Raw genomic sequence first — 22,921 nt, forward strand, 5'->3', positions numbered from 1 at the left:
GAAACGCCTTTAACACCGGAGAGGAAGATCAGAGGAGAGCTGTCAGGCCAGACATTGCCGCTCTGCAGCCAGGAGGATCACGTCTCACCTGAGTGCTCTGAGGACACTAATACTGGAGCTAAGGTCTCACGTAGGATCATGCACAGGAGTCTTACATGGGAGCAAAGTTCACCTCTACATAACTAAAAGGTAAATTCAACATTGGAGCAACGTCGCCCTAACATATATGAAGAAATCTATAGAGTAACCTGTATGTGTGTTATGTGAGCTGACAACCTGCCCTGACCATACATGGAGATAGTATCAAGGAGATCCTATAAAATAAGATATTTTACACCTATTAGAGGTATATTAAGACATTCTACTCATGACTATTATATTTTTAGTGTTACATTTTTGAGTAAATGTTTTTTTTATTGGAAAGTGTTGGATTGAACCTGTTCAATGTACGATGCCCAACTTTAGGGCCAGTTGTATATACAGTCCTCGCAGAACCTATACATTTAGTGTATGGTGGAGGTAAAGACATATAGTTGGACTGGCGCTAATGCTTGCCCATTTTTAGTGAATTTAGTTCAGTTTGATTTACACGATCATAAATTTGGAGCGACTTTGTCACCTACTATTGTATGGTGATCCACCATAGTATAGAACCATGGATATCCTACAGGACACACCGTCCTAGAGATATAGGGGAGAATATCTGAATAATGCATTGGGGCAGATTTACTTACCTGGTCCTGTCCTGATCCTGCGGTGCGTTGTCCGACGAGGATTCGGGTCTGCCGCGATTCACTAATATTGTGCGCCCGAGTTTCTGCATCCATCGCTTCCGCGCCGAGGTCCACCGGAGTTCACCTTCTTCTTCCCGGTGCTTGTAAGTGCGTGTCTTGCGGTACAATTCTGAATGTTAAATCTTGCGCGTTGTCCGAATCCGTCGGGTTGTCCAACGGCCATGCCCCCTGATTTCTGTCACGTTTAAGCCGGCGCCGATGGGCCAAAATCACGGGGCAATTTGGCACAAAACGGAAATCGTTGGGTAACCTGACGAAAATGCGCTCCACGGACCCTTAGTAAATGAGCCCCATTATCTGACAAAATATTCCATGTCAGAAAGAGAGAAAAACTCCAATACAGGCAGTCACCTACTTAAGGACCTACAGACGACCCCCAGTTACAGACAGACCCCTCTGCCCACTGTGACCTCTGGTGAAGCTCTCTGGATGCTTTACTTTAGTCCCAGACTGCAATGATCAGCTGTAAGGTGTCTGTAATGAAGCTTTATTGATAATACTTGTTCCAATAACAGCTAAAATTTTTGAAAATCCAATTTACACTGTTGCATACAAATTCAGCTTAAGAACAAACCTAAAGAATGGATCTCGTATGTAACTCAGGGACTGCTGGTATATGAAATTGTAGATCTGAGATGGTACAGTATGACCCCATACAGATTTATAGTCCTTATGTTTTGTGCCCATAGTTGTAATATGGCTGAATGTAACTTTTTTCTAGATATAAGCCCTTAAAGGGGTTGTCCCAACTAATATGTGATAATATTTAATGCTAATACGGTACAGAGGTCAAAAATAATATCAGTACTGAAAACTATAGAACACACTACAAATGTGAAGCTAATGATGCTACTATTTAGTGCATTTCTAGTACATTCTATAGATTTCAGTACTTATATTATTTTTGACCTCTGTACCTTATTAGCATTAAAGAAATTTGCCAGCCCTTATATTTTAGATATTTACATTCAAGGCTATTAATCAGTATTTGTGGCAGAAAAATATGATACATATGTCCATAAGATACTGAAAAAACAAATATATATATAAATATACAGTAGAAATAAATATGGACAATATATTGCATATCCTGTGAATTTTTCTTAAACCTACAATTCTCAACATATTCCTGGTTATATAAAGTAGCAAATGGAAAACACCAGAGATTTAAAGGTGTAAATCCAGAATAAGCATTGGCTACTGTAGGACATCCAAGGGACATGCTGTATTTTGCTACATTTTGCAGGAGATTAACTGGTACTTATATAATAAGTGGCTTTTAGTTGTCGTTTGAGCGCTCTCTCTCTCTAAATGGTTTGCTATCACTGCCACATATAATCAAGGTATAGTCCCAAGAGCTTACAGTCTATGAGGAGCTTCAATACAAAGTATGGCGGTGTGCTTGGTAGGAAGTTAAGAGACCACAGTGTTCATCTTATCGCAATGGTCTCAGCAGTTCAGGAATCGCAGAGATTGGTAAAAATTTGATCATTAGAAAAAGATGTTGGCCAAAGAGTCTAGTGAGGTCCAATATATTCTGTATAACTGTTTTTGTTTGCAACGCTTTGGGATCCATATGGACCTGTGGTTTAGGGTCCCAAATTGACCTTTACAAGGGCTGACCATGGAGGAAAAAGTAAAAAACGAACTTTTATACTCGCCTAGGTGTGAGTCCGATGAGGCACATTGAACTCACATCTCAAGATCCCGTGCCGATGCCTCCTCATATGGTGGGGCTGTCTATACATTGCTTGTGCAGTGAAGCCGGGGTGTACCACACTTGCTTCACTACCTACAAAGCGCAGGACAGAAGTGAGCATAAAGTTTGTGTTTTGTTGGCACACACTTAAAAAATCATACAGGGCGATTTGAGACGCTAAACTATCAGTCCTTAAGGACCTGTGGGCGATTTAGTGTCCAAAATCCACCTGAGTGTCCCAATTCCCTTTAAGAGACACAATAAGCAGCCATGGAATATTGTTTTGGTGTGGTAAATGTGAAGGAGTGACCACACATTATAATTGAACTTCGTTGTACTTGAACATGACCTACGCACCTGAACTTAATGTTGCTGTGCCATATGGTCACAATTTCCAGGATAGGAAAACTCATGTGAATGTACATCAGACATTTTATACATTATAAATCCATTTGCATACAACACATCTTTGTAGAGTCTTTTCATTTCTATTTTAACCTGAAGAAACAAGTGCCATAGGGGAGAATAGGTTGTCCCCTTATGGTGTTCTAGATCATCTACACTTCACTTCTGTATAGGAGGAGGAGAAACCTCTCATTGCTTTCCTGACCATATTGATCAGGAATGTTTGTACCCCTTATCATCCCAGTTATCAGCTCATAAAACATGACCTATATCTTTGTAGAATCTGTATAATTAGACCATAAATATCTAGAACAGAGAAGCCTCAGGTCAGGGACAACATGGAAATCCCAGTAACTAGAAGAACACTAGAACCTTTGTTGTCTTCTAGCTGGAGGTTTAACCTTAGGAACGTCATATTTCATATTAAATTTTTGATACTTTCACTCAAGTGGGACCATTGTTCTCTGAAAAGCGCTCACAGAAGAAATGACTGAATCGGCAGAAAGGAGGAGATTAGAAGGTTTTTGTTTGAAGAACTCGCCCACAACGGGTTGTGTAACTCTTATTGTCAACTTAGTTAGTTTAACCTCTGTGTACAGCAAGTGTTTAGACTTCTGATTTCCTTTTCATCTTGTTGTATGACTTCTGTTACTTTTTTACATCGTTAACAATGAAAAAAACTGCATGATCTGAGTTATACAGCTTACTATGAAGTATCAATAGTCTCAGCCTTCTGCATATGGCCATCAAAACACTAGTGGAACTTGTATCAATAAAATCTTTGGCTCGCTTAAGCTAAAAAATACAAATGAGCCAGCAGTTGGACAAATGCTCTTTATCCAGCAGCTATTCCTTATAATTCCATTACCAATGCAAAGGTTCTGAATTGGGAATGGGGACTGAATCACTTTTATCTACCTCTCATAGAAACCACAGCATTGGATGCTACTATACCTTCATATATTTTAGGTGATCAACAATTCCCTATGCACAGTCTCCCTAACTAGGAGGACATTAAATAATAAGTTGTCATACCATATTTGCTAATCATAATTTACAAAAAAAAATATTCATATCATTCTCTGACCACTACATGATGATATTGAAAGATTCCATACTTGTACTGTAATGAAGCATCTGGACTCAGGAAGGGCAAACATGACAGTGAGCTCTAAAACTAAGCCCCCAAACTGTCACCTGCCTACTTATTTGGTCCACCCTAACTAGTGATCAATAACTGGGTGCCATTCCCTCCCTATGCCAATGGGCATAGACTCCCTATGTCAATAAAGACTCCTAAACAAATAACACAGAAGACTAGCAAGTGGTCTGGGTCACAACAGAGAGATCATAAAATCTCAAATACACAGGGATAGTCTCAGAACTATAGCCAAAAGAGCAGCAAACTGAATAACTCTAACAGGGTATAAAGCAGATCAATCACTAAAACTGACACTGGACTGAATGAGAACAAAAAACTTATAGTAGACCAGAACCTTAGCTCCTGGACAATTGGAGCAGAGGTCTTTCAATCACAACAGTAACTTTTGCTGGACCGAAGCAAACTGCAAGAGGTGCAAACAACTCCAAATCAGCCATCAAGTTACGTGTGTATTCACAAATGAAAAATATAACACAAAGACAATTCAACACATTCTCAGTTTCATTCAACAGCCAGAGGAGGAAACCATCAAAGATGTTACATGTACATTCTAAAAATTACCTAATTATTAGCGAATTACTTTTACCACATATTTTTTTGAAGAAACAGTATTTTTGAGGACTATAGATCTATAGAAGCTTGAAATAAGATGCTTGATTATCTTGAACTACCCCCGCTCCTAGTCCAAAATCTGCAACAGGGTGACCTACAGTACCTACTGTGTGCTTGTTATAATACTAAAGCCGAAACGCGTTGGTGCTGAGGCTGTATCTACATGTTTCCTACACGCACCTTGCTTCTGCCCGAGCCCCTACACCTGTGGAGATGGGGACTTCAATAAGTGACCTAGACAGTCATAGTAATGTAATGTGTCATGCCAGAGGTTACAATAAGAATCGAATGGCACGCATGTGGCAAGACCTGGCATATAGCCACCGCATTCCAGTGTGTGACAAATGTATTAAAAGCTGTGTATCAATATACAAATATGTTTCATCTTCTTTATTGATTCGTAATATAACAAGATGATGGGATTTGATGGAAAAAATAGTAATAAGGCTAAATACTAAATATGGATTGCTTATTAGTGGTTATGTGATCATAGACGTAATGATAATTGGTGACTAGCCAACCATTAAAATCGTTAATGGAAAGGATACATCTGATTTATTCTCCTTGTATCAGCAAGTATTTCAGTTTCTTTGCTGTTGTTGATGATGGAAGCCCATGCTCATGGAGGATAGCAATGCTAGCAATGATATATCATCTAGTTTTAGTAATCTTGGAGCGTGTGTCCCTTTAATTTGGTTTCCCAATTCATCTGTTTAGGTGCAGATTTGATTGTTTAGAAGTGGATCTAGCACTTTTTATGACTATGATCCACAAGCAATGATAAAGCGGAATGAGAAACATTGCTACCTGGCTGCAGAACAATGGCGTAATTTACAATGTGCTCCTGTTTCCAAGCAATTCAAGACTGAGATTGATGTTTTTGCTCAGTATGTTAGTTATATAATTATATGGCAATAGATAGAATTATTTATTACCCTGATACTGTTACAATTACAGATGTATCATAACAATAGTCTTCACATTCAATACTTAAAGTACTTGAATTCTAAACACCTTTTTGCACAGTTCTTGTAAGGAATATAGGTGTTCGTTCCTTGTACTGAGCGCACATATATTTCTTCATGTAAATCACAATGGGAACCCCATTGATTACAAGAATAGGGGGGGGGGGCATTCTCACTGATTGATGGAGTGGCAGGTCGTGTTGGAAGCATCCCAAATTTACGTTAATCCTGGGCACTCTCTTAGACAATGATTGGAGGTGCCCAAGTACTTGGCAATTTCTGACGATCACATAGTATTAAATAAAGCAGCAGGATTCATGGCTGACCTGAAGCTCCATCAATTAGTGCGAGATGGATCTAGTGATCGTGGGGGTCCATTCTCCCAATCGGTGGAGGTTCTTTCTCATTATTGGGAACAGCGTACCCCCACCGATCAGACAAGCTATCACCTATCTTGTTTAACTTGGTACAAGCCCTTTAAGTATGGTGTACAGTAAATCTGCTGTCAAATATGCAAATCTAATAATAAATTTGTTTCTATCAAATTCTCAAACACGGAAGATTTCTGTTTTGCTCAGAAAGAATAATCTCTCATAACTCTCATTGATAGTGTCATTGTTGTGCTGTCATGTTGGATGGTATATTTAATACCACGGTAGGGTAAGCAGAGGAGACTGAACAAGATAGGACAGGTTCACATTGTGTGTTGAACAATGCGTCGCTCACGCTATATATATATAGTGGAATAACATTATATTTTTGGTACTTAGGTATTGACTGGCAGCAAGACATGGAGGATCTGAGGAAGAGCCCGGCTGAATACAGGACGAAGGAGCAACCTGTGAAGACAACGGAGATGGGCTCACGTTGTGTGGTTTTCACTTACTATCAGGGGGACATTAACAGTGTTGTAGACGAGCACTTTTCTAGAGCATTAAGGAATACTAAAGACCCGCAGGACTTAAGCACAAAAAGCCGAAATGAAGCCTTTCTCCAGAAGAACAGTAAGTACGGTATCTGTGGGTACAGATACTATAAATTCATAACCAATGGAGATGTCAACACAAGGTGTAAGGCAAATAAAAAAAAGTATAAAACTTCCAAAAAATTCATATTCATGTGATTATGCTATGGTCATCCACCACTTCTCTCCATGTCCCTCTTTCAATCTGCTATCTAATTGGATTACTTACCATGGCTTGGTAAGTAATAGTTATTCTATTCAGAAGTTTGTTATTTTTCTTTTTTCAAAAGTCACAGATGAAAAATTCCCTTTCCCAAAATGTGTGACACCAGACGAGAAGCTTAATGGACTTCATTATTTTCATTATATGAATGGAATCTTGTGAGTTACATAATAATATTTTTATTGAAATAGAAATTTTTGAAGAAGATTTCTGGAATCTATTTTTTCTTCCAAAAAATATTTGTATTTCAATAAAAATATAATTATGTAACTCACAAGATTCCATTCATATAATGAAGTCCATTGGGCATTCGGGCATTTTGGAAAAGGGACTTTTTCATCTGTGACTTTTCACCGGAAAATAGGTCATATATGTAAGTACTTACTCTGAACCCCTAAATCTACTGTATATTTCACAATTAGAAGCTTTTTGCATTCTTAAAAGGACATCAACCACCAGGATGAAGGATTGTAAACCAAGCACACTGACATACTGGTATGTGCCCCCTCCGGCAGGATTTGCTCTTCTGTTAGCTTCTCATGCCCTTGTTTTATCAAAAAAGGTTACAAAGTTATGCAAATGAGGCTCTGAGCTCCATGGCTGTTAATTGAGCCTCATTTGCATAATTTTAAAACCTTTTTTTGTAAAACAAGGCCACAAGAAGCTAAAAAAGAGCAGATCCTGCCAGATAGGATACACATCTGCACATAAATGTGCTTGGTTCACAATTCTTCATCCTGGTGGTAGATTTCCTTTAACTCTTTTAAGGCTTTAAACAGGATGCAGCAATATGATACGCTCCCTCTAGTGGTGGCGAGAGACAGCACTATTTTTATATAATTTTACAAATCAGTTAGATCTCTGCTTGATGCGATAAAAATATAACATGATGTTTCTAAGCAAAGGATATTGCAAATATCAAATAAAAAAAGGCTATAATGTAGTGTTTAGGGGTTTAAATTCCAGTTATGTCATAAGAAATGGAAATAAATTACATTTTTCTAACATAGCTAATTACTATTTTGTAGAGCTCTGTTGCTAATCGTCTACAGTAAATAATGAGCTGCATTTAACATCACTCACAATGAAGAGCTAATTAGAATATATTATGTCTTTTAGTTTCACATTTTCAATATTCAATGTAAGAAAAAGCTGCAGAGGTTTGTTTTCAGGGAACAAAACTGACCTTTTTAAAATATCAGAATTTTGTAATGAATTGCATCCTGCAGATGACTGTAGAGGAAACTACACTTAAATACAATTTACTTTCAGCAGAGTAATACACATTCCCCTATGATAACAACAAAAAAATTATTAAAAGTACATCAAAGGTAGGTTGATCCATGGTGAGATTCTAGGTGGAATCCGTGGCTCAATCTGCACCAAAATCAACAGGATTTGCATAAAGAGGGGGACGGTCTAAAATTGCAATATTATCTATAGATAATAAAGCTGAAATGTCTAGTCTAACATTACACCTTCTATTAGTTGACTTAGCTTTTGACATAAACTATGAAGAATGGGCCAGAATTGTGACCTAATCAGTAGTGGATTATAATACTGAGAAGGACCATCACCCATGAAATCCTCGTATATAGTTCCTGCTCTCAATACTCAAGCACACAAGAGCCATTTCATGATTGAAGGTCCTCCAAAGGTCCTGGAACCTTAGACTGAAAGCAGGCAGAAGGGACACATTCTCCATTCCCCAAATAGCTGATTCTAGTACCAGATGTAGGAAGTGATTCCAGACCTGTGGGGGCTATAATATTCATACAGCCCAGAGCCCATGGTTGTCTTAATCTGCCCCTGGACCCAATATCTGAAATAAAACTACCGTATATTCCGGCGTATAAGACGACCTGGTGTATAAGACGACCCCCCTACTTTCCTGTTAAAATATAGAGTTTAAGATATATTCGCCGTATAAGACTACCCCTTTTCCAACGCATACAAAACACCGGTAAAAATTAAAAAAAAAAACAGATTTGAATTTAACATGGTCCTTTTTTTAATTTAAATTCTTATGACATGCAGGTATATAGCAGGAAAACTGTCGCTCATAAACATAAGGCATACAACAACAACATTACCATCGTCCATTTTACTGTAAATGTTACCATACTGTACCTTAAAGTTTTATTTTATTAAATATTCCATGCCATGTACTCAGAAGCGGGAAAAAAATTCTAAATGCAATGAAAATGGTGAAAAAACGCATTTGCGCCATTTTCTTGTGGGCTTGGATATTACGTCTTTCACTGAGCGCCCCAAATGACATGTCTACTTTATTCTTTGGGTCGGTACGATTAAGGGGATACCAAATCTGTAAAGGTTTTATAATGTTTTCATACATTTACAAAAATGAAAACCCCCTGTACAGAAATTATTTTTTTGATTTTGCCAACTTCTGGCGCTAATAACTTTTTTATACTTTGGTGTACGGAGCAGTGGGTGGTGTCATTTTTTGCGAAATTTGAATGATATCATTTTTAGGACTGTACAACCTTTTGATCACTTTTTATAGATTTTTTTATATTTTTCAAAATGGCAAAAAAGTGCCATTTTTGACTTTGGGCGCTGTTTTCCGTTACGGGGTTAAACGCATTGAAAAACCGTTATTATATTTTGATAGATCGGGCATTTTGGACCCTAGGTTGTCTGATCGATCCTATCATATACTGCCATACTACAGTATGGCAGTATATGGGGATTTTCCTCATTCATTACAATGTGCTATCAGCACATTGTAATGAAGGGGTTAAAACGAAATAGCCTCGGGTCTTCGGAAGACCTGAGGCTACCATGGAGATGGATCTTTTTGAGGCTGCCTGCAGCTTTGCCGGCAGCCATCGCTGTGAAAACACCCGCGATCGGTGCTAGCAATATGCAGCAAAGACTTACCGGCTATGGAGAGGGCTCAGCCCCTGAGCCCTCTCCATGCAGCGCGACCCGACCGCCGCCGTGAATACACGGCGGGCGGTCGCGATTACCGGCGTATAAGACGACCCCAGACTAGACAGAAGATTTTTCTGTCTTCAAAAGTCGTCTTATACGCTGGAATATACGGTAATAAAATTGCACCACATTTTTAAAATGTGAACACACTTTTTTATAGACACCTTTTACCATTCATACAAAACAATGTGACAAGAATGTGACAACTTGACAGTCTTAAACTATGTCAGATTTACTATCCAGCATCTAAATTAGAAAATCTAACACATAATAAAAATGTCCAGTTAGTATATCCCCCCTCATCGAGACACAATATTGAAAATACCTACAGCCCATGACCCTTTTGTAGTCCTAACTCCGAAAAGTTTCTAAAATGTTTGGAAAATATAGCACATAGTTTTTTAGCCAATTTTAGTCAATTGAAGAAATTACAGCAGTTTGCAGATAGATAGCTCCTGACAATTACAGATGTGGCAAAGCAGAGCCGGCGGGAGCATTGGGCATACCTGGGCAAGTGCGGGGGCTCAGAGCTGCTGGGGGGGCAAACATAAGGTTATACATAAGGAATCCATGGGGCGAGGGTCTTTATCTCATGAATTTAAAGGAGGCACAGGGGGGTTTCTGAATTTTTAATGCAGCCACATGAGTTCACTGCAAAGGGACCCACTCAGGCTCTGCTGCCCAGGGGCCTACTGAAACCTATAGCTGACCCTGTGGCATAGTGTATAATATTAAAAAGCTACTTCCCAGCTTGTGTATTTACGACATATCCTCAGGATGTCATAAATGTGTGATAGATTTGGGTCCCCGAGTTGAGGAACAGAGCAGCAGCCATTTAGAAATTACTGCGCATGCATGGCCAAGCAGGTCTATGGAAATCCAAAAATAGTCTATACCCTCAGCTGTTTTTTTTTCAAACTATAGGGCCTGAATGGAGAGTGACAGCACATATGCAGCAAACTCTCCATTCAGCCAACCTGCAGGAGGTAGATCAGTGGACCTTGTTATTGAGATAGATCAGGGTCCCAGAGGTGGGACATGTGACATGTCCTGTGGCTATGTGTAAGTCCAGACGTGATTGACTGGTGGCACATTGTGATCTTTGCCCGCAGAAAGATCAGTTTGTCATAGTTAATGTCATCATGTAAACCTAACCCGAAGACAGTCATTGAAACTTCAGCATATACAGTATTACAATATGTTTATAGCAATACTGTGAGCACATAGTATGATCCACATCTGGTTTTGGCCTTAGAAACTGTATCACATTCTCAGTTCTCATAGATTTATCTCAATATAACAGGAATCTGGGGATTTCTGGACTCAATTCTACACCCATTTGTTTCCTCACCACTGAATACAGTAGTCGGGGAAGATCAATGCTGTGGTTGCATTGTTATGTTATGTGTGAATTATGTTATAGTTATGTGAGTATAACAGCTTGCAGTTATCTTTTACACCAGAAAACTCATGTAAAGGAGGACAAATCTGGCTGTGGACAATGGCTCTAACCATAACAAATCCTTCCTAAGCCATCCTTTCAAAAAGTTGACAGAGCAGTGGAAAAACCCCAATGGATGGATGAAAGATGTAAAAATATATTAATTTTTTGAAATCCGGAAAAAAATAAGTTATCTTTAGACACCATGAGAGAGGGAGAACTATTCTAGTTACCCATGGCAACCAATCAGAGCTCAGCTTTCATTTCCCCACTTATACATTTTTAAAATTAAAGCTGAGTTCTGATTGGTTTAGAGCATGATTATATTAAAAAAAAAATTCTACCCATAGAAACAGCTATTATTATTTACTGAGGGGTTGAATTTGTGTGCATTGTGGTACCTCCCTGGAGTTTCACCTGCTCTCCTATACACAACCACAGATAACATTTTAATTTTAATAATAAAATACCCTACTTACAGACGACCCCAGTTACGAACGGGCCTCTCCGCCCAGTGTGACCTCTAGTGCCCTCTCTGGATGTTACTTTAGACCCAGGCTGTAAAGATCAGCTGTAAGGTGTCTGTAATGAAGTTTTATTAATAATCCTTGTTCCCGTGGAAATTCCAATTGTCACTGGGACCAAAATATTTTTTTTGGAGCCACAATTATAATATATACAGTTCTGATTTACATACAAATTCAACTTAAGAACAGACCTGAAGAACCTATCTTGTACATAACCGGGGGACTGCCTCTATATATATATGTGTGTAACAAAGTGTATTAGAGATGCATAAAGTAATTGTAATGATGATGTGCGGTCTACATGAGAGGGGAATTGTCCTGGAAATAAGAATCTCATATTCATAATTCTTATTCTTCTTTTAGCAAATAACATGATGATGGATGAACTTAACTGGACAAAGCCTTACCAAGCCAACTCCTCTGTCCGGATGACATCCCCGGTGTTAACATCACTTACCGCTCCATCTGAACACTACTCATCAGCCGTTTACCAGCAGCACCAGCAGCACCATACTCAGCCTTCAGATTTGTGGCATTTCCACCCTTTTGGACCTCCAAGCCATGTGAATTCTGTGTACCATCACCCGTCTGTCTCCGAATTTCAGATGGTACAGGGTCCTGATGGAAAGTGTAGCTCGTTTCTCAATCTCCTGCAACCGGAAAGATATCCGGGACCATTGCCGGAGACGATTTCAAAACCAGAATTTCTCACGTCAGCAGCTGCGGGGTCGCCCATACAAGAAAACCTCAACCAGAGAACAAACACACAAACAGGTAATTACGCAGAGCTATAAAACAGGGAAAAATTGACTTCTTTTTTCCATTTTTTATTACGAGCTACTAGAGATATATATACAAAATCTGAATTCGGGTTCGGAATTCTGACCCAGACATATTACCACATTAGTGGCCCAACACCCAATCCTGCAAAACTAAGCCCCTAGCAACTAGCCATGGCTATGATTGGCCAGGAAGATACCTTTCTGTTCAGCCGCCATTTCAGCAATATGTCTGGGTCACACAGCCGAACCTGAAAGCAAACATCAGGTCCACTCATGCTCAAATTATACAAATTTCTCAATAGCTGCCTAAGCAGACACAAAAAGTTTCTGAAGCCCAATCATCTGGGCTGTATGGTGTGGACAAGATAATATTTTTTGTTATTGATAGCTCTCTAAGGCACAGTCCACATTACTGTTCCATTATTGAAGAGCAGATTGTAATCTAAATACTGATGGAAACTGAAGAACTTCCATTTACCATAGAAGGTGCCATTGTGGTTACTTGTATTCTACCCATGGTATTGTTACGTTATCCAGCTTGCATATAAAGCCAGTGATGTAGGATAACCTATCTACATTGTTTTATACACCAGTAGTTTTGCATAGTTATCCACAGATGGCTCCTCTGTTGGAAACCCCTCCTAGCTTTGGGTGTTTGCAATTCAGATGAATACATACAAATGCCAATATGGAAAAAATGGGCCCTACTATGGGACCCCTAACCCTATGTCATCATGATGATCACCATAGACTTGGATTCTAATGACCAATCTCCTAACTTTTCAGCTTATATGCAATATTTCAATCTACCAGTAATCGAGAATCAAGAATGTTATTAACGGAACTTTTCAACAAGTACAAAATGCTGACATCTTATTTGGTTGCTGTTGTGTCCCTGATCAATTGAGAGCTTGTTATTTATGGAACTCTACCATCCAAATTCAGAGGCACTTACTCATAGATCCAGGACTGTAGTAATCTTCTTATTTGTGTTATCCATGGCCTCCTTCCTCCTAAAATAAACTTTTAAAATTATGCTAATAAGCTATACGTGCTCTGGGGGTGTTACCAGAGCCCCCATTGCTGGAGATTCATAGGCTGTTCCGCTGTGCAAGAGCACTTCCCCCCTCGCAACATCCTGTGCTGTCGTGAGATTACATCAAGCAGAGGTGGGCGTGAAGGACTGAGGGAGGAGGGAAAGGATGGAAAGCATAACAGCCTGTGAAGCTGAAGCACTTAAGGGCTATGGTCACACCCCTAGGAGCCCTTCAGGCTTATTAGCATAATTTTTTTTTTCTGAAGGAAGGAGGTCATCTATGAGAAAGTTATCATGGTAGAATATGATGGTAGATTTCCTTTCCCAATTGGCAACTCAGTACACTTTGCTATGACTGAGGGGGCCTGATTACTTCAGTACAGCAACATGAACTTAGCCCCTGGGCATACAATTCAGTGACACTCTGACTCTTTAGAGGGGGAAAATAATAAGGGGAGAATAAACTTTGACCATCATTGTAAGGCAGTGTAGAGACTCTGCTTCCTGGTCCCTCAGACCAGATGGATTATTTTATACCAGGAAGGGGCTAGCAGCACTCAGCACTGAAACACTTGGGTTTTATGTGATAACCAAATGTAGTAAATCATCAGGAGTTTGCACTTGGTTAAACTTTTGTCCCGAATTTTCCTTCCCCATTTATCTTATGATTGACCATTTTTATTCCATTTCTTTTAGGTCTTCATCCACAGGAGAGAAGAAAAGATTATTTCCACGGACAAGAAAGAAGGAAGGATTTATATTTTTATTAGGTGTTTATTATAAGTTTGTTACTGAAGGAACATTTTTTGCTTTTTTTGTGTTATATAATTATTGTATGTAAAGGACTTTGCATTATAAAAAAAATCTTTGTAAACTACAAACTTTGTAAATATCTTTCCAAGAATAAATCAGATCGCTTCCATATTTAAGAGGTGCTTGCTAGTGGTTCACCACTTGGATGTAATGAACTGTGAAGATTACGGGTAATGTTTGAATTTTGGGTAAATGCTTTAGTAAGGACTTTCTGTAGTATCTAGTGTTGTGTTACGTGGAAGCAACTAGTAGCAAATGCTGTCACTTTTATAATAATTGTCTGCTTAGAGATGTTAAAAGGGGTTCTCCAGGGATTAAAAACATGGCTGGCTTATAACAGTCCCGCGCCTGACCATAGTTTGTATAATTTAAGTTCTAAAAATACAGCCGAATTGCAATACACACACAAACAATGGTCAGGCGTGACAGTGTTTTTGAAAAAAATCCATTTAAAGGGAACTTGTCACCGCGTTCTCACAAATATACATAGTGACAGGTTCCCATAGAGCCCTAGTAACTTACTGACACCCTTCTTTTAGCAAGAAATTCTTCTCAGATTCCCATGTATTAAATTTTATTATTTTATTCGATGTCCAAGGATGTCTATAGTGAGTAAAGATGGGGGTGGCCTCTTCGGGTTGAATCAAGCAGCTGCTCCCTATACTTTTTCTGCATGTAGCAGTAATGTCATGTGACCAGGATGGCATAATCGCAGGTCCTTTAGCCTTCTAACATTAGCAAATTGTACATGAAGCATATAACTCATGAAATCACAGAATATCATATCACACGAAATCACAGCATCCTGCAAGGAGAGGAGTAGCAGTCCATGCAGGCGTGCTGTAATTATTTATGTGTTCAGATATGTGCATGGGGTACAGCTTGCTAATGTTAAGAGGCTAAAGGACCTGTGATGATGTCACCCTTGTCACATGACATTAGGCAATGGCCCTCGACTCGGCTCTATACATCCCTAGATACTAGGCAAGTTTATAACTCTAATTTTATGGGGATATGAGCGAAACAATTTGTAGCAAAAAGAAGGGGGTCAGATAGTTACTAGGGCTCTATATGAACCTGCTACTAGCTGGATTTATGAAAAATTTGGTGACAGGTTCCATTTAAGGAGGTATAGGAAAAAACAATCAGCAAATCTGACTCAAAATGTAGTATTGTCCAAGAATTTTGGAATACTTTACAAATCCCATTGGAAAAAAGGAATTTTAGAGGCTCCCAAGGACAAATAGGTTTATGAGCTATTGTAACTCTGTGCGGTACATTATCTCAATATTTTAGTAATTGCAAGAGGAGAAACAGGCAGCCTCAGGTTATACTGTATTTTATTATAAGTATTGAAATACTGAAAACTATATAACACATAATCCTACTCAGTACTTCTTCCATCTTAAAGAAGCAATGAAGTGCTATGTTTTATTGATATAAAATAAACCCATATAAACCTTGACAAAGGTTGATGTTTGTAAATGTTGTCTCTTTACTTGTTCTTTTGTATTATATTTTAAAACTGTATTTCCTTATTACCTTTCTGTATTTTATGGACTATAAGACGCATTCAGGGTAAGAGTGAAGAAAAGATGAAAAAAAACCCCAGTTTGGTTGAATTCAAACATCAATTATTTAGAATGGCTCCATAGATCCAGCTAGAACACCAAGTGATGTAAATCAAAGGACTTTGGTCCATTTGTTTTCCGGTCCAGAGAACGTGTAGTGGACGTTAACATGAGATCACATTCTAGCTATTACACGCACAGATGTTTTAGTGCAATTGAATTGAATAAAAAATCAGAAAAACATAGTATTTGCTTCTGTTTAATATATTTGGATAGTAAAATAATAATTCACACGTAATAAAGGAATATTTTAAACGCAATATTGTGAAATATTTTTTGTGTTTTTTTGAAAGTGAGAATTGCTTCTATTACAGCTAAATATGTATTCACATTTAATGCCCTTAAAGGAAAACCTAAGCATTGCATTAGTAAAGAAAATATAAAAAGAATATATTACATATTACATACAAAATATAATTTAAATTCTTCTCATCTTTTTATAGTTTATCCATTAATGTAATGCCCAAGTTTTTTTTGTTTCTAAATGTCTGCTCTTGAAGGACGTGTGATGTGTGGGGGATACATATTGGTTATAAATATGTAAAAATATTAAATATTTTGTAGGAAGCAGAAAATGTGAACACAGCAACAAACAAACAAAATGCAAAGGCTGAACTCTACAATAAATCTACTATTAATTTAGCACACAGGGAAAAAGTCTGCACAAATGAAAATTGTATTCTTCTTTATTTGAGCCCAAGTGGGCTCAAAGGCGCTTATTTGCTAAGGGTTGTGGATCACACTTTCACCGGTTTGTTCGCTGTTTTCGGGATCTGCCTGGCTTGGACAGGTATTTAAAAGGGGTTTGCGCTGGGATTGTGGGGCAGCTGCGCTGCTTCCATGCAACAGAAATCAGTGGGGCATGTGGTCGGACAATCTGACTGATTCGGACTGAGCGCGGGATTCAACTTTTAAATTCAAAGACATGCGCTTAAATGCACCAGGAAGAAGAAGGTGAACTCCGGTGGACCTGAGCGGGGAAGCGACACATGCAGGATATCGGGTGCACAATCTTAGTGAATCGCCGCACAATGCATTATCGTCGGACAATGCACTTTCTGTGAACTCCGTGGACCGGGTAAGTAAAAAATGTTTTGTCAGCTATATTACACTGCACTACATCAAACGGCCAGTGCACATGTCGGTTTTTCTGAAAGACTCAGCATGCGGTAAAACTCACCTCCTAGAAGTCAAAAGGTACATGAGAAAAGTTGGGCTGCCGTTGGATTATATGGGCCTGCATTAGGAGTCAGAGAAGAGCACCACACAGAGCATAGAAGAATATTGAATAGAGACACTTGGAACAGAATAGGATTTTTTACTTTTACATTTTTTGGTCTAATATGGGGTATCCGTTATTATTTTTATGTTTACTTTGGGAGTAATATTCTATTATACCAGTATTTTATTTATCTAGATCTGTGATTATTATATTTATCTTCTCAGGTTGATTTATTCTTTATGGTCACCATTATTAAAATTTATCAGCTCTGGTTCAGCTCTCTCCATTATTATTGTCTGCTTTGTGGTCTGTATTATTTTTACCTGTACTGGGATCTGCATTATTATTATTGTGTTCTCTTGGGTCTCCAATATTATTTTCTGCGCTGGAGTCTCCAGTTTTATTATCTTCTCTGTAATCACTGTTATTTTTATCTGCTCTGGGGTCCCCATTATTATTGTTTACTTTATGGTCTGCATTATTATTATTATCTGCTCTGCGGTCTCCATTTTTATTGTCTTCTCTGTAATCTCCATTATTTTATCTGCTCTGGGGTGGCCATTATTATTGTTTACTTTGTGGCCTGTATTATTATTATCTGCCCTGGAGTCTGCATTATTACTCTCTTCTCTGTGGTCTCCATTTTTACTATCTGTTCTGGGTTCCCCATTATTATTATTTGCTCAGGGTTTTCCATTATTATCTACTCTGGGGTCTCCATTAATATTATTACACTGGGGTCTTCATTATTATTATATATAATCTGGGGCCTCAATTATTATATTCTGCATTATTATTGCTTGCTCTAGGGCAGTGGTTCTCAACCTTTCTAATGCTGTGACCCCGCAATACAGTTCCTCATGTTGCGGTGACCCCAAACCATGTACAAGAATATAACGACTATAAAAATGCACCATATGTACAAGAATATAACTACTATCATACTACTCCCTATGTACAAGAATATAACTACTATAATACTACTCCCTATGTACAAGAATATAACTACTATAATACTACTCCCTATGTACAAGAATATAACTACTATAATACTGCCCCCTATGTACAGGAATATAACTACTATAATACTTCCCCCTATGTACAAGAATATAAATACCATAATACTGCCCCCTATGTACAAGAATATAACTACTATAATACTGCCCCCTATGTACAGGAATATAACTACTATAATACTGCCCCCTATGTACAAAAGTATAACTACTATAATACTGCCCCCTATGTACAAGAGTATAACTACTATAATACTGCCCCCTATGTACAAGAATATAACTACTATAATACTGCCCCCTATGTACAGGAATATAACTACTATAATACTGCCCCCTATGTACAAGAATATAACTACTATAATACTGCCCCCTATGTACAAGAATATAACTACTATAATACTGCCCCCTATGTACAAGAATATAACTACTATAATACTGCTCCTATGTACAAGAATATAACTACTATGATACTGCCCCTATGTACAAGAATATAACTACTATAATACTGCTCCCTATGTACAAGAATATAACTACTGTAATAATGCCCCTATGTACAAGAATATAACTACTATAATACTGCCCCCTATGTACAAGAATATAACTACTATAATACTGCCCACTACGTAAAAGAATATAACTACTATAATACTGCTCCCTATGTACAAGTATATAACTACTATAATACTGCCCACTACGTAAAAGAATATAACTACTATAATACCGCCCCCTATGTACAAGAATATAACTACTATAATACTGCCCCCTATGTACAAGAATATAACTACTATAATACTGCCCCCTATGTACAAGTATATAACCACTATAATACTGCCCACTACGTACAAGAATATAACTACTATAATACTGCCCCCTATGTACAGGAATATAACTACTATAATACTGCCCCCTATGTACAAGAATATAACTACTATAATACTGCCCCCTATGTACAAGAATATAACTACAATAATACTGCCCCTATGTACAAGAATATAACTAATATAATACTGCCCTCTATGTACCAGAATATAACTACTATAATACTACTTCCTATGTACAAGAATATAACTACTATGATACTGCCCCTATGTACAAGAATATAACTACTATAATACCGCCCCCTATGTACAAGAATATAACTACTATAATACTGCCCCCTATGTACAAGAATATAACTACTATAATACTGCCCACTACGTACAAGAATATAACTACTATAATACTGCCCCCTATGTACAGGAATATAACTACTATAATACTGCCCCCTATGTACAAGAATATAACTACAATAATACTGCCCCTATGTACAAGAATATAACTAATATAATACTGCCCTCTATGTACCAGAATATAACTACTATAATACTACTTCCTATGTACAAGAATATAACTACTATGATACTGCCCCTATGTACAAGAATATAACTACTATAATACCGCCCCCTATGTACAAGAATATAACTAATATAATACTGCCCTCTATGTACCAGAATATAACTACTATAATACTACTTCCTATGTACAAGAATATAACTACTATAATACTGCCTCCTATGTACAGGAATATAACTACTATAATACTACTTCCTATGTACAGGAATATAACTACTATAATACTGCCTCCTATGTACAGGAATATAACTACTATAATACTTCCCCCTTGTTCTAGTTCTCCCTCCTACCCCCAGTTCTAATCCTCCACTGCTGCCCCCAGTTCTAGTCCCCCCTCCCACCCCCAGTTCTAGTTCGCCCCTCCTGCCCCCAGTTCTAGTGCCCCCCCTCCTGCCCCAGTTTTGGTCCCCCTATCCTGCCCCCAGTTCTAGTTCACACCTCCTACCCCAGTTCTAGTGCCCCCCCCCCTGCTGCCCCAGTTTTGGTTCCTCCCCTGCTGCCCCCAGTTCTAGTCCCTTCCCCCCTGCTGCGTCCAGTTCTAGTCCACCCCTGTTGTCCCCAGTTCTAGCGCCCCCCCCTGCTGCTCCAGTTGTAGTGCCCCCCTGCTGCTCCAGTTGCAGTGCCCCCCTGCTGCCCCCAGTTTTGCCCCCCCTGCTGCCCCCAGTTCTAGCCCCTTACCCCCCTGCTGCCCCCAGGTCTAGTGCCCCCCTTCCTGCCCCCAGTTTTGGTGTGTCCCCCCTTCTGCCCCCAGTTTTGGTGATCCTCCTGCTGCTTCAAGTTCTAGTTTCTACTCACTGTGAGCAGAGCAGTCCTGTTCCGCGGGAGTCTGTGTAGAGGAGAAGCCAGAGGGTCATGTGACGATGACATCATCACAGGTCCTCAAGCTTCCCCTGTATACAGCAGCCGACAGGTCCTCAAGCAGTGAGTGCTTATTACACACATGTTTTATTCCATTTTTACCGCGAATCGCGGCAAAAACGTGATAGAGTCGCGACCCCTGTGTTTTGGTCGTTCGACCCCCACTGGGGTCGCGACCCCCAGGTTGAGAACCGCTGCTCTAGGGTCTCCACTCAGGGCCAGCATTATTAGTAATTGTTTGGTCTAGTGACCAAGACGGGTCTGGGGTCTGTATTAGTTATCATCTGTAGGCTGTATTTGGTTCTTGGTGTGGTATTCTGTGCTGCACTGTGGTATTTAACATTTATGTGGTGGCAATGTGTGTTATTCTGTGGCAGTTGGTCATTCTAGGTTGCTGGTTACTATTTGAGTGGTCCCTTAAAGTTGAGTGGTATGGCAATGCGATCCTTTTACCAAAATAGTGCATCTCTGGTCAAAACCCCCATAGCCATAGTGAGAAGTGACTAGATACATTTAAAATCTCCTCTACCCATTTTAATCCATTACCATTTAGTAATATAGCTTTACAAAGTAAAGTAAGTGGGTAAGTGGTGGCGAACTCACCCTGCGATGTCCCTGCGAGCTATGGCCCAACAGGCAGCAGATAAGACCGCTCTGACAAGGGGGCGAACTCGCCATCTGACCCTAACTAACTAACGGACCCTGAGAAACCCTACAAGGTGACAGGGAAGACTTACTTTGTCTCCCAGTTCTAGACCAGTGTTCAGTGACGTAACTAGACTGCAGGACGTCCAGGACAGGCAGGAAATCCATCATGGCAGCCGATGGAGATGTCTTCCTCTCTGCAGGAGGCGTTTCCTGTCAGCTCTTACACCTCCAGGAAGTCCAGGCAGAGGTATGAATATGACGCCACCACTCCTCCTCCTCCAGGCTGCTTCTGCAGCCATCAAGAGCTTCATGTGTCACAGGCACCACACAGGAAGTCTTGCGCGGCGCTGTAAGCAATAGTACCTGCATCTGAACGGTCCTGGAGCTGCTGGACTGGGCTGCTGTCTCCTTGGTCCGCTGAGCTGGAGGAGCGGGGACGAGCGGCGATATGGATGAGCATACAAAAAAGTCTCTATGACCCATATGTGCATGATGCCGTGCATGATGACAGCATTACGCTGGGCTGGGTCATAGAGAAGCTCTCTGCTGGCGGCCTCTGTATAGGTCATTTTTGAGGTGGCCACTGGGGTGCCAGTGATGGTGCTGACGCTGGCATCACTGCTTTCGTAAGTGCTGCAGAGGGCCCGTACCTATCTTAGGCAGATGCGGGCCCTCCCCAGCCACTGCCAGTGTTCATACCACTCTACAGAAAAGGCAGAAATAAACAAATCTAGGACAGGGAAAGCAGGGGTAACACTGGGAGATACAGAACACTGATGGACAAACAACAGATACAGACAATCAAGCAAAGTAAGACAGAATCGGGTCAAAACCAAGATGGTGGCAAAGTTACATGATTGTATAGCAATAGAATGGTCGGAAAGCCTAGCAGAGGTCAAATACACTGAATAGAAAATAGCAAAAGCAATACAGAACACAGATAAGACTGAATAACCAGCACCATGTGAAGGAACTGGGCAGAATATAAAGGGAGTAATGGACATTGCCCCCAGCACTGACTGGCTCAGCCATCCATCACTCAAACCACAGCTGCAAACAGAACTAGCTCAAACTCACACCCAGCTTTCCCCGAGGAAAGATCCTGAAAAGGAGCTGTCAATCTCAGACAGTTCTGCAGCCTGAAACCTGATCCCATTCAGAGCAACGTGCGAGTTCTGACAATATCCTATCACGTTTTCCCTGCCTTCATCGAAAAATCAGGGAAACACCATGAAAAAAGATATGCTGTTATTTTTTGTCCTTTTGAAGACCCTGGTCCTGACATGATCACTTTTATAGTACGAAACTAATAATACATCAGCACATTGTAAGCATCCGTCCTCCGAGCGAGGGGGCCCATCCTAGATGGTTCTGGTATACATTGGGTCTATTGGCACACATCACAGCAGTGTTTGAAGAGAAAAATCATTATATGATTTCCTGCTGTGATGGAGGATTCTCTCTGGCAGCTTGTTACTGTAGATTTTCTCTACTTTATGTATTTTACACACACAGCAATTTTCATTAAAAAATATTCCATATGAAAGTTGACATTTTATTTGTAAAGGAAATTTCTTTAATGTTATTGAAGTTTTAATCTGCTGAGCTTTATGAAGATTATGAAGCCCACCAGAGTCCTTCAAGGGGTGTCACACGCAGGAGGGGGCTGGGGCTTCTGACAAATGTTACAGTAATAATACAACACTTCTTCTTCCCAACAGAGTAAGGAAGGGTAATAGCATAGAGAAATTACTTTTTTTTTCTTAATTCTAATGA

The 22,921-nt window shown here is 39.5% G+C and overlaps 1 protein-coding gene across 1 annotated transcript; it reads left to right on the top strand.

Annotated features, from left to right (window-relative positions):
- Positions 1-17: 17 nt before the first annotated feature.
- Positions 18-16,009, top strand: VGLL1 (vestigial like family member 1). Its single transcript, XM_072123778.1, has 4 exons — positions 18-189; positions 6,408-6,641; positions 12,114-12,524; positions 14,265-16,009. The coding sequence occupies exons 2-4, from the start codon at positions 6,428-6,430 to the stop codon at positions 14,336-14,338; spliced, it is 699 nt and encodes a 232-aa protein (XP_071979879.1). The 5' UTR covers positions 18-189; positions 6,408-6,427; the 3' UTR covers positions 14,339-16,009.
- Positions 16,010-22,921: the final 6,912 nt, after the last annotated feature.

This window comes from Engystomops pustulosus, chromosome 9, assembly GCF_040894005.1.
Source record: "Engystomops pustulosus chromosome 9, aEngPut4.maternal, whole genome shotgun sequence".
NCBI classification, from domain to species: Eukaryota; Metazoa; Chordata; class Amphibia; order Anura; family Leptodactylidae; genus Engystomops; species Engystomops pustulosus.

What these genes read in the sequence shown, in the direction of transcription:
- VGLL1 (XM_072123778.1), top strand. Translation starts at nt 6,428, where the DNA reads ATGGAGGATCTGAGGAAGAGCCCGGCTGAATACAGGACGAAGGAGCAA. An exon ending in AGCCTTTCTCCAGAAGAACA is followed by an intron (nt 6,642 to 12,113) that starts GTAAGTACGGTA and finishes TTCTTCTTTTAG; the next exon opens with CAAATAACATGATGATGGAT. An exon ending in GAGAACAAACACACAAACAG is followed by an intron (nt 12,525 to 14,264) that starts GTAATTACGCAG and finishes CATTTCTTTTAG; the next exon opens with GTCTTCATCCACAGGAGAGA.